Source organism: Athene cunicularia (genome assembly GCF_003259725.1).
Source record: "Athene cunicularia isolate RWA chromosome 4 unlocalized genomic scaffold, athCun1 chr4_part2, whole genome shotgun sequence".
In the NCBI taxonomy this organism is placed as follows: Eukaryota; Metazoa; Chordata; class Aves; order Strigiformes; family Strigidae; genus Athene; species Athene cunicularia.
In genome coordinates this window covers 24164344-24177145 of record NW_020799099.1, presented here as the reverse complement: position 1 = coordinate 24177145, position 12802 = coordinate 24164344, and the positions used below count along the sequence as shown (strand labels likewise).

Here is a 12802-nt window from a genome sequence, read left to right as displayed (position 1 = left end):
GGTACATACCCATGAGGGTACACTGTCTGACCTGGCAAGAATCAAGGAAGCATTTGAATCCATAAGAAAAGAAAATTTTGCAAGAAAGGTGATCTTGATTTGCACAGATGAGAGCTTTCCTAACACATTCCTCCCCTCCCCCCAAGAAAAGTTGGTGCCTTTCTATTTCCTTCCCATCACTTAAACACAAATCCGCAGAGCTGCCTTACCATTCCCGCGCTCAGAGAGAGATGGGACTTTGCTCGGCGGGGTCCAAGGTCCACCGCACGCAGCCACACCTATTCCTCCAAGCAACCTGGGCGCAACACGGTGTCTGCCAGAACCACGCTGGCTGCTGCCTTTGCCGAGCTCAACGTCGCGGTGAAGTCAGATGTACAGAGAGCCCCGTTTCCTCTCTGTACTGCCGTGACTTATGTAAAATGCAGTTCCTGAATAGGGACACCGAAATAGAAATTGTTTGCCGCTTAAACGACATCCTGCTCTTGTTTCAGATGTTACAACCAGGCCAGCTAATACCGCCTGGAAATATGTCCGCTTTACATCTCCCTCTTTTCCTATGAGCTGCTTGAAGCTCAGACTGTAGCCTGCACAGATTAAAATACCACACACTATACCAAAGAATTACTGAAAACACTTGCTCGGGTCAAACTCTCCCATTTCAGTAAAATGCCACCCCAAGAGCTGAACAACTCATCGCTGTGACAGCCTGTGGGATCCTGATTTACAGCTAAGCCGAACTTGCCCTGATTTGCTAGCGTTCCTTCCACCACGCGTGACTGCAAGGGCCCAGGTAGCTATCTATTCTCCATCTCGCCCTTTTCACTGAAGGACACTGGAAATAAAGAGCATCAACTCATCTCAGACCTGAAAGAATCATTGGGATTGCCTCCCCACCGGCTTGGTTACATCTGTGGGCTCCACTCCTCTTCAGAAGGATGTAGCAGTAGTTAATTTACCTTAATTTCAAAAATCCACGCTGAGCACCTTAAATGTAACCAGCAACTTCAAGAGCAGCACCAGAGCCTCCTTCACGTGCCAGTGCATGAAGAACAGGGCCAAAGAGTCAGTTCTCCCAATCTAATAACCTAAAAAGACAGCTCTCCAAATTTTTCTGGTGGCTTTAAATACACTAAACATCCTCCATGCAACGTGCCAGCATATTCAGGCAAGCCTTCCCATTCACTTTTCCCCAGTTTTCCAATCCTAAACAATTTCATCCAGCTGGCTTTCCACATGATTCCCACAGTCCTGCCTAAAACAAGTCAAGGTTGAAAACAGTGGTCTGGTAAAAAAAAAAAAAAACCAAAACAGAACAGTTTGGAGTTTTGGAGTTCTGTAACATTGCAAAGGGACCCAGATCATTTGCCATGCCTCACATTGCATATCCAGCCAGGGCATGCTTCGTCTTCCCCATGATTCACATTCAGACAGTAGCCCCATGTTTAATATCACATTTCTTAACATATTGGGGTTCCAGCTGGTGCTGCTGCGGGACTCCAGCATCACTGACTGTGCACCATGCACTTCACGGAGAGAGAGTGGAGACAGGCACCAAAGCACTGCTCCCCTAAGCGCAACAGACACACATCCCTTGGGATATCGCCCCAGGGATCCTTCTGACTCCAGGCACGCCTTCGGCTTGAATCACCTGCCTGAGATTTGACATGCAGATCTGGTTACCTTCCTAAAGTGCAAGGGGCAGGGAGGTTTTGAGACGGGGAGAAGGCCAGTGGGACGCAAGAGCTGCCAGACTTTCACTTGCTCCTTTCCAGTGGCCATCACACGCACGGCCTGTTGGCAGCAGTGGAGGATGCTGGAAGGCATCTGTCCCCTGTGCAGAGACCCTATCACAAGAAGCGCCTGCTCTGCGGCCCCTTCACAAAGGTTTCTCAGTTTTGCTGTGCTGGCAGGAGAGGGTCACTCCTTCTCAGCACAGAAGACAGGACTTGAACAGATAACAGAGATGCTGAGCTTTATAAATCATGCAAAAGGGGAAGGAAGCAGAGGAGAACAGAGAACACACACACATCACCACAAACCAAACCGCGCTCCAGAAGTCTGGTGATAATGTCATCAGGACATCCCCTCCCAAAATAAAACTGTGGAACTAATGCATGGCAGAGAGAAAAGCCAGACTGCATTACAGCATCAAACACAACACATGGCTGGGCATAATTATTACACAAGAGGAAGCACTGTTGTACCATATGCTTGTCTGTCATGAAACGTGAATAATTATTTCTTCCTCCTCCCTCCACCGCTGTTTCTTCCAGCATCTTCCCCTGGATACACAGGGCAGTTCAAAACCAGCATACAGGAGCTTACAACATTTGAGGCTTCAATTTATACTTACCTTTCTGCTACCAGCTGACAAATGTGGAGAAACTAAAATCCAGGTGAGGGAAAGAGGCTCTGACCAGAGGACTACACCTCTTCTCCCTGCACCGAAAAGGTTTTATGTAGCGCAGTTCAAGTTGAAACAAGGGTCTGGAGTCTAGCAATGCAAGGGGAAATTCAGATGGGGTGCAGAATTAAGATGGTAGATGAGTCAAAAAAAATCACTGCTTGCTTTGATGTGGTGAAGGGGACAACAAATCTCATTTAGATTTCCAACTCTGAGCTTTTTTACATGGTAAGATAAGAAACACACTGAAAAGCAAACTACTTTCATTTTAAAAGTAACAAACTCTCCCAAAAGATTGACTGATAATTCACAACCTTTTAAAATTATCCACTGGCAGAAGCAGCAGGAGAAATTCCTAATTAGTTTCAGACAAAAACCACAGGTGGAATCTAAAAGGTGTATTCTCTCTTTGTCCTGGAGCGTGATTCTTTCTCCTTAAGCCACACCCCCACTTCTTTGCTTTATTTACTTAGTAGTTATGTATTTAAATAGTCTCCATCCAGAGTTCTTTATTATTTTAATAATAATAAATCTGGCTTGTCCTAGACCAAACAGCAAATCCTTGCTGTCATCCACAGTCACAGAGAAGTTCAAAACCTGGGACCCATGTGAACTTCCAATTGCATTTGTAATTGCCACAGCAGCTCATAGTTTGCTTTTGTCACCAGGGTACACCCTGACACTGCGCTCCAAAGAGAAACGAGTGCCTCAGGAATGGAAAGAAAAGGGGAATATTCTGTCTCGGGTACAGCACTGCTCCATCACAGACCGATTCTTGGCAAGGAACACACAGCACAGTCCCACCAGCCAGCACCACTTCCCCAGCAAGGAACAAACCTGGCTCTTTTCCTGGTGATTCAATTCCCAACATCGTTGGGTTTTTTGTAACACTCTTGTTTTCTGTTCCCTCTGGCAACAAGCAGCACCGTAACACGCAATTTTGGCACACCTCAAGCTCATTTGTCCTGGCTGTTTTCAGTGATGGCGGGTGTCAGGATGTGCTGTGCTACACACCTTTGTTACACCAAGCAAGTGCATTCAGCAAATTTCAGAAGCTATCTACAGTACTGCCTTTTGAAGGTGGCATTAATTATGATGAAAACAGCTCAAGAGCCAACAGCTCAAGATGCAAAACAGCATCACTGTTTCCCTTCTTTAAGAAGCACATGAAATAAATTAACTGTCAAGGTTTTGCAGGCTAGGAGGAAACGTGAGGATCATTTAGCTCGACCCTCTACATAAGAGAGACATAAATTTCAGCAAAGATTCATTCCTCGTGCCAAGAAACTGAAGGCCACACTAGAGCATTTCACACTGAAGAACCTTTAAATTATCATTGCACATACAAGTCCCGGGATCCTAGTTCCCCTGGTGAGCCCTTTCCTTAGCCAACTATCTTCCCAGCTTTTGGAATAACACCAGCTACCTTCCAATCTCTTTCCTCTTGTAATTAAACTCATTTTCCATTCTGTTTCAAAACAAGCAAACCTTAAATATCTATAATCTTTCAAACAAGCAGGGAAAGGATTGTATAAAGAAACAGTCGCAAGAAGCCCAGAGTAGCTTTATATGGGACGAAACAGGCACAAATGCATTATTTTCTTTTTTTGTGCCTACTTTTAAAACTCCCCAAAATCACTCCTTATGCCATCCTAAGAGAAAACTTACTGCAAAACCAGAGTTTCCTCAGTGTTTGGCAGGAATCTACCCTGTAAAAACTTTTTTCCCTTTTAATTGTGAGAGCCAAGATGAACACAACAAAATCTACACTCACTTTTTCTTTCTCTGCTTTGAAACTAGTTTGAACACACATGCAAATTTTCTTTAAAATGAGCAATTAAGTTTAATTAGGAAAGTCAAACAGGCAGGCTTCATTTTCCAGCATGAAATCAAATACCTTGATGCATTTTGAGATCTAGAAGGGAAAAGGATGGTTACACACCTTTCCTGCAGCTGACATGAACTTCGAATTGCTAAGCCCCAAACCCCAAGTCTGTGCCACAACTAGGTCTTCACTGGCTTCATCCCATCCATCCATCCATCCATCCATCCATCCATCCATCCATCCATCCATCCAAGGATCCTTTGCAACTGTGCCACCAGAGAACATCTTGGACTGAGGCGCTCTGACTCTGAGAGGGACTATGTAAGCATAACAGAAGTATCAATGGTTCTTCCATTATGAACAAACACATGCCCACAGACTGCCCAGGCCGAGGAAAGTATGGATATGTCTCAGACTCATCTTAGTATGGAAGACCTCCTCCCTTCTTCAGGCATTTGGCTTCAGCCCAGGAAGACCAGAGGAGATGTTCCTCCAGCACCAGGTTGGAGTCATGTCATGACCCAAAGCTGCACACAACAACTGCCCAGGGTAACATAATCCCGCTATGGTGGTTTTAACCAGTTGAGCACGTAGCCATCCCTCCCACCACCATGAGCAGGTAACAACACCCTGGTTCCTGCATCGACATGCATAGAGAAGCCAGGATTGAGACGAAAACAAGAACACCCTCAAAGCAAACAAACAAAGCAACCAGCTGGGTTTGCACAGCATTCAAGTTTTGCTATCTGATCAAATCTCTCCTCAGGCCTGCTGGGCTGGCAGGGGCTTGGTGGCTGGATGGAGGGCTATGCTCTTTGAGTAAAACGCCCTAAGGCTCAGCTGCAGGCATCAAGCTGCTTAGGAGACAAATACCTGTAGCACAACACATGGCCTACAGCCACAGGGTGTAAGAGCAATGCCAGTGACTACCTCAACCACCTGGCAGGGTTTATGGCTCCGTCAGAGATCCTAGTCATGGATGCCATGTGTTCCCTGACCTCAGTTTCCCTGTCCACTTTCACACAGGCTTTCTAGCACACAGATGCTTTCAGCATAACTCAGAAGCAACCATTACAGTTGGCATAGCCTGATCACACCAGGAGCATGAAACAGCCCCTCCAAGGAGTAGAAAATGCTCCACGCCCCTCAGGATTGATCATCGTAACTCCATGTGGAGGGCAACAGCAGGACATGCTCCTGGATTGGAGCACAGCTGGTCCAAGTCACCCAGCCAAGGCCCTGACACATCAAGAAGACTCCAGCCTCCACTCCCAGCCCTCATAAAGGCAGAAAGGAGACTCCAAACACTGGCAGAGAAGCATACTTGCCCCCAGTACAGACCAAGGGCTCTGCAGGGCTGCTCCTCCACAAGCAGAATGAGGTCCTAGTACGGTAAGTATCCTAGCACTGTATGCTGCTGAGATATATAGTGCTGAGTTTAAGTGCCAGCACCCTTCTGGCCTGCCCCGTGACATCAACTCTGCAGGGGAAGGAATCAGGTTCTAGAGGATTTTCAGCAGGCGTTTCCTAAATGATCACTGCTCAACAGCATCACATCATCCCTGCGGGGCCTCAACACCACCTCATGTGGCAAATACAATCCCAAGCCACAGGCTGATAGGAGACACCACATGAAAGAAAGTTCACAGGGTCAAAGCTAAAGCACATCTCAGTGTTCTCTTTGATTTTAAAAGCAATAAAGCTCATCTGTGTGCTTACTTGCTTGTGGACCTTTTCTTTCCTCTTGACTGAAGCAGGCATGCAGCATCACAGCAGAAAGCCCAGCTTTAGGGAAAACTAAAGCCTCTTGTTCATCTCTTCCCTCTCCTTGAGAAACCTAATTTGTTCACCACTTGGTCAATTTAAAACACTAATTCCCTAGGATAGCCAACTCTAAAAACATGGAAAATTCAGTGTGAGAAGAAAACAGAGGATGGGCCAACTCAACCACAGTGTCAACCTGGAGGTTACTGATGCCTATGCATCAGTGGGGTCAAGCCACGGACCCCAAGAGCAAGTTCTCTTCCAAACACCCAGCCCTTCTCTCAACTTTTAAATCAAGGAGCTGGAGTCAAATCTGTTGTGCAATGCAGTTACACATAACAAAACTGACACACGCAATAAAGCACGTACAGGACACCTGCAGAATGTGGAAGTATCCCTCCCCAGGATGCTCAGACAACAGAATCCATTAGTTGCACGGAAAGAAAATCAATTTTTCTTCCTCCATTTTCTTTTTTTTTTCTTTCCTTTTTTTTTTTTTTTTTTGTGATTCACACAGCTGCAGATACTGAATGCACTCAAAGTATCGGAAGCCTGTTTTTTTAATTGCTTAGCAGAGCTACTTCCTTCCCAGATGGACAGCTCTCCCTTATTCACATTTGTTTTCTAGTGCCTGCTGTTGCCGTGCCTGCAAACCTGACTTCCAGGAGAGAAGTGAGGGGAAGGCTGCCTGAAGCCAGGTGACTCCTGCAGATCATGAGAGTATGTTAGGCAAGATCCAATTACCTGCTTGCAGGCAAGGAGTCCTCCCTGGGAAACTGCAGCTTCAAGAGTTAACCTTGAAAGCAAAAAGACATTAGATGCAAACTGAAAATGAGTATTTCAGAGACCCTTGCTATTAGCACCAAGAGAAGTTGCCCAGTTCCACCTACAAGAGGAGCTCTCAACCCCAGATTTTCTATCCTATTGAACATCAAGGATCTGTGCCAAGACAGAATGAAGCTGAGCTGGGAAACAAAAGCAATCCCAGGCACGGACCTTGTTCTCACTTGAATACTGGGACCCAAGACTGTACCTTACAGCCCTGAAGGACTTTTGCAAGTACACATGGCATTCAAATCAGGACTTGCAAAGATCTGACAGCTTTTCAGAGTAAAAAGGTAAGTGGTTTTTCATCCATGCAGTCACCTCCTATACTCCTGAAAGCCCACCTTTGAACAGAAAAGGAAGCAAAAAAGAATGGGAAGCACCTCTTAGTCAATGAATGCCTGCAGCAAACATCCCCACTGCAAATCGTTAATAGACCACCATGCACACACTCACAGGGCTGTACCTGGACTGCTTTTTTGGTGGTGGTGGCGGTGGTGCAAACTCCACACCATTACTCTTGTCTTTAGGGAAATCAAAGGAGAAGGACGATGATTTGCTGATCCCAGTCTGGCTCTCCAGCATCAGGCTGTCATCCACAAGGTCAGCACCAGCTTTTCCATTCTCAGCTCCCACTGCCCATGGGTGGGTTAAAAGCTCCTGCTCCTCCTCCTGCTCCTCCTCTTCCTCTATCCGGCACTGCTTGGTCCACGCTGGGGTGTAGTATTTCTGCCTCCTGTCATAGGACGAGCCTGCCAAACCTCTGCTGGACTCCTCCACAGAGACCCCATTGACATGAGTGCATGGAGAAGGGGACGCCCCAAAGGCGCCTGTATCACTATAGCTCCTCGGCAGCAGCTGAACACCAGCTCCATCGTGGCTGTTGTCATCACCAAACCTTGCCACATGGGAGCTTGGCGGTGGAACACGGTTCCCCTCGCTGCCCAGCTGGCTGTTTTTGGACATCTTTGGGGGAATGGCTGGACTCTCAGTAACTGAGGTCTTGGAAGGAGCTGTCAGATGAAACCTTGGGCTGTTTTCACTTCCAGATGCTTGAAAAATTTCTCCAGGCTCAATGGCAGGTGATGAAGTCCCAAAATCGGGGTGGGCAATGGGGCTGATACATGGCCACTGAACTCCCACCGCTGAGTCAGGGCTGCTGAGGAATATTGTCTTGTGATCATCCTCAGTGTGTGCTGTCATTATAGTTATCTTTGCAGCCACCTGGCCAGTGGAGTCTTGGTATTCCTTCTCACCACTCAAAGCCCAGCTGCCATCCTTCCACATCCCATCGGCTTGCTCCTTGCCAGTGCTGCGGGCCACCTTCTCCACTTTTGTTTGTCTGCTGACAGCCTTCAGCTGTGCCTTCTTCCTCTTGGTGCTCTCGGCATAGATGGGATCACCGCGGGCTGGCTCTGCAAGGCGAGGGCGCTGTGGCTCCACCAGAGCCTGCTGAGGGGTGCTCGAACCCTCAGGCCAGGGGCCTCCGGTGATAGAGAGCTCTCCAGGGACAGGCAAGTCCTCATCCTCCGGGGACAAAGCAAAGGCAGCCACCTTGCTGCTCCCCGTGCTCTCAGAGAGAGCAGCAGCCTCGGTGTGGAGAGCCAGCTTTTTTCTCTCTGAACACAGGGCGTAGGGGAGAGGATCACCCTGGTCTTTTGTGATGCAGAAGGCCACATTCACAGCTCTGCACTCCTCTTCGCTGAACTTGACCACCCTTCCGCTTGGCCTAGGAATCTCTGGAGTATCCCGCTGCCTCCATCCACAGGGAGCAGGGCTCTCCTTCTTGGCACCCTTCCCCTCTGTGCAGTGCAGCTCCCACGAGACGGGGTGCTCTCTGCAGCAGTCCGTGATTGAACAGTACTCGCCTCCTTCACTTTCAAACCCTGAGGAGACGTGACCACAGTCGCCCTCCGAGGGGAGCGCTGCTCCTTCTCTGGCTTGGGAAGGAGGGTTTCTGCTGGTGATTCTGTCCTCCAAGGTGGAGGGATTAGGGCAGGGGGCCCAATGCGGCAGAGCAAACTTGTCTTTGGCTCTGTCCTCCTGCTTGCCCACCTCACCCACAAGCACCAGGCTGTGGATGGAGACATTTCTCTCCACTCGGCTCTCCAGGCTGCGCAGTCCCACCATGGAGTAGCTAGGAGGACAGCAAGACAAGCAGTCGCTGGGCGGTTTGTGAAGGAAGGGCTTTCTCACACCACCACCGCCAAAATTGTCAAGGCAGATCCGCTGTGCATCTCCTGATTTCAGAAGGAGTTGTTTGCCAGTAACCATGCCCCAGCTAACCTGAAAGGAACCAAAGAGACAAGTGCACTGTCAGGATGTGCATATGTAAAATGAAAGAGAAATTTAAAAGGAAAAAAAAAAAAATAAAAAGCCCAGCTCAACAGAAAAGTCCACTTGCATTCACCATCTGTTTTGCTCTGTGCTCACCCCACCAGTAACTACCACAAACCTTTTGTACTTAAACTACACTCGCCTGATTCCCTGGACCATTTGCAATCCTTGTATTACCAATAACGGCAATGCACTGAAATAAGGCATTCTCCTTTCTCTTTCTATGGGTTCGCTGCCAGAAACATGTCCAACCTGTCATCCTGTCTGTGAACCACCGTGTAATTAAAGATTCAGAGAGGGAAAGAATATTTGCACCTCTGTCTGCTTATTTTCGTTTCATTTCACACTGCTGCTCGGAGTCGCACACTGCGGAGCATAGACACAGACTACCACAGGTTATCCTGGGGTAGCAGCTTGGCTGTGCTCAGCAGCAGGGACTGGGGAGCAGGCGGGGAAATGCATAAAAAAATCTCTTCATCTGAAGGAGATCCTTCCTGCTTGCCAAGGGAGGAGTGGGAGAGGCAGAGGGTGACATGTGCCTGCAAAGCGACCCCCTGTCCCAGGGTGGTAGAACCTGCTCCCATAGTGCAAAATTCAGCCTGGGGTCAAATCTGTGTACACTGATCAAACCCCACAGACAATGCAGACACAGCCTGCTCTCCTGTGCCCTTTACCCCTGGAAGAGAAGTGAGGGAGAGCAACAGGAGGCTAAAAAGAGAGCTGACAAGCCCTGACCGTCCTCTGGGATGAGAGTGGGAGAGAGGAGCACACCTATGCCACGGGCAGGGTGACAGCAGCCAGTGCTTCACTCTGCATGGCTGGGGCAGTGCTGATACCAACTGGTCAGGGAGAGGAGTGAACCACCCATCCTGATGGCAACTCAAACAACTGGGGCTTTCAACCCACAGTTTGCAAACAGGCAGCAGTGCTACACCCAGAGGGCATTACTGCTCTGGCAAAGGTTGGGAACCCAAGGACCTGGGCTAGGAAACTAAGGCACTTTCTTCCTCACCCACAAAGACCATGGATCCAGTTAGGACTGACTGCAACCAGACAGGACTTCTTTTCAGTATATCTTACCAGGAAAATAACTTTAACCCACATCCTCATGTAAAATCCGGAAGTTCCTAAACAAACAACTTATTTTTAAGCTCTTTGGAACATGCCTTCTGAGTAACAGCTCATTCAGCTTCAGCCAAAGATACTTTGAGAAGCCAATATACGGCTTAAAAACCCGAATGAAGACCAGAAGGAAAAACAAAGGGAAGGAAACCATTTTAACAGATATTCCTAGCACTCCTGAGGAGAGGTAAGTAATGGGAAGTCATGCTTTGACTGGATTAATCATTACCTGTGACAGATCTGCATTCATATTCACATCCGCCCACGTGTCAGAAACATCTGAGTTTATCATAGTTGGCCTCACAGCAATTGTTGGCTTTGAGAAAGGGGAAGTATTTACAACTTCATCTTCCAATGCGGGGCTCTCGGGCTTGGTCCTAACTCCATTCGGGAGCACACTACAAGCTCCCACGTCTGGGGGTGTTTGCAGCTGATGAGAAGTCTTTGGGTTGAAGCAGTTTTTGCAGGAGCCGGGCTTCCAAATGTGTTCCACAAAGTCACTGCACACAGACATCTTCAAATCCTCGTGGCTCAGACTGAGAGCCCTCTGCGTCTTCTGCACTGTCCTCCGCTGCTCATTTTGCATTTGCTCCTCAAAGCCACTCCTAAAGATCACATAGGTATCTGGAAAAGCACAACACTGTCTGATTAGTTTGGGTATGCCCCCAAATGGAAAGATTTTTAATAGGACAGGTGATAATTACACTTTGCCTTCATCACAAAGGCTTATTGTTTACAAGGGGGTTTTTTTCACAGCTTAGTTAAAGCCCACACAATCACTTAAAAAGCTTCAACTTCTAAGCATAGCTCTGTAACAGAGAAGACATCAAGCAAGCAGCATTCCTATGTGATTTAATTCCTTGTTTAATGAGCATGTATAACCAGCCTCATGCAAGGTTTAGATCAAGGGTAAAGGAAAGAGGTCTTGGAAATAGCTGTTCACAGCTCCACAAGCAGAGCCAGACAGGAAAAATTCCTTCTCCAAAGTGGCATCCTCTCTCTGGAAAATAAAAAGGCCTGGAGATACAGGGACTAGAATCGGTGACTGTGTAACCAAGGGGACCAGCAACAACCTTCCTTCAGCCAGAAGCACTACTGTGATGACTGCTGTAGTACACAAAGGCTTCTCTCCCACCCAATGCAACAGAGAAAGGCAATCAGCAAGGCTGGGGCTGGCACCGATTTGAGCAAGTGCCTGGCAGAAAGCTCTTATCTGGTTTGCCAGGAGTCACAAATAAGAGCGTCAGCTCGCTGAAACGATTCATTGTCTGTAAGGGGAGAAACGTTTTGCTCTTGGATTACTTACAGACAAGGATCCCTTCCCATCTTCCTTCCCCAGGAGGAAATGCCCCAGGAACAAGACATTCCTGCATTCCTGTGCCCCCCCTCTCCGCATGGCCAGGTCTGATTGCTCTCAGCCAGTAGCTACCTGGAGCTAACAACTTTGGAGATACTTCAGACGAGGACTCCCACAAAGCTGAGTGGATTAGGGAAGAGATCAGAAAACTAGATGAGGCAAATTGCAGCCGGCTGCTATGGGTGTCGGGGCACACAACTCCACAGGGTCTTTCCCCATCTAACCAACTTCAGGGCATCATCTCCCTGCCAGCTGACCCCAATAGAAACTGAGGATCCTTCCTTGAGGGTCTTGGAGTGAACAGGCACTTTTACACCTCAATCCTGATGGCACAAGAGAACAATTTACCAGCATTCTTCCACACGGGCATACTGCAACACCACCATAGCTATGGACACTCTTGCACCTGCATGGGCCTCTAAACCAGCCTGCGCTCCAGTAAAGCCTCTGGGCTCAGAGATGCCCCAGCCAGTCTCTCCACCAGCCACCTTACCGCATAGTGAAAAGAAAAAATACTATTAAGAGCCTGGGTGGGACAAAGCAAAGTGGGTGAGAGCCACTGACCCACAAGCATCTTCTGAATTCAAATGCTATTTTGGGAGGTTTTCACCAGCTAAAACATTAATACCTGCATACCTGTTCTGTCTGGCAGGCTGATAAATTAGGGTCTGTTTTGTGAAAGAGCAGAAAAAAAGGGCAATGTCAATGGCATTCACAAATCAGAATGGTATATGTCTCTCTTTTCAGGGAAGAGACTGTTTTAGACAGGTTTTTCCATGGACTTCACAGAGTCCAAATTAACTGAAGGACAACAAATCACTCGTGGACATACCCCAATACCTTCAACGAGGTTAACATTGTTTTCAAGAAAAATATCTTTAAAAAAAAATTATTCTTTGTTTCCAGTCAGATCTAGCAAGCAGCGCCCGGCAGCACCCAAAGTTTGCGTTCCGATGAGAGCCAGCAAAGAAAGAAGGAAAATCAAAGGGAGGAAACCAGGGACCAGAGCCAGAAAAAACTCTTCGCTTCGGTTTAATAACCGGCGCTGCCAACTGCCTTTTAAAGACCGGGATTTCCCTATCTGCCGCCGAGGCAGCCGCTCTTTCCCGCTGCCCAGACTCCAGGACGGGCGGCCCCGCGTCCGCCCCCAGCCCCGGGCCTGCGCCCA

The 12802-nt window shown here is 48.0% G+C and overlaps 1 protein-coding gene across 2 annotated transcripts in view; it reads right to left on the bottom strand.

The window, feature by feature from the left end:
• Positions 1 to 12581, bottom strand: part of PRAG1 (PEAK1 related, kinase-activating pseudokinase 1) — a 26427-nt gene extending 13846 nt beyond the window's left edge. For both annotated transcript variants that reach the window (XR_003398346.1, XM_026848157.1), the window contains exons 1-3: positions 12467 to 12581; positions 10507 to 10901; positions 7285 to 9104 (exon numbers count right to left, since the gene is read on the bottom strand). Coding sequence is in view for 1 of the 2 variants with exons in the window: in XM_026848157.1 (XP_026703958.1) it covers positions 7285 to 9104; positions 10507 to 10863 (2177 nt within the window). In the remaining variant the exon portion in view is untranslated. The remainder of the gene's footprint in view (positions 1 to 7284; positions 9105 to 10506; positions 10902 to 12466) is intronic.
• Positions 12582 to 12802: the final 221 nt, after the last annotated feature.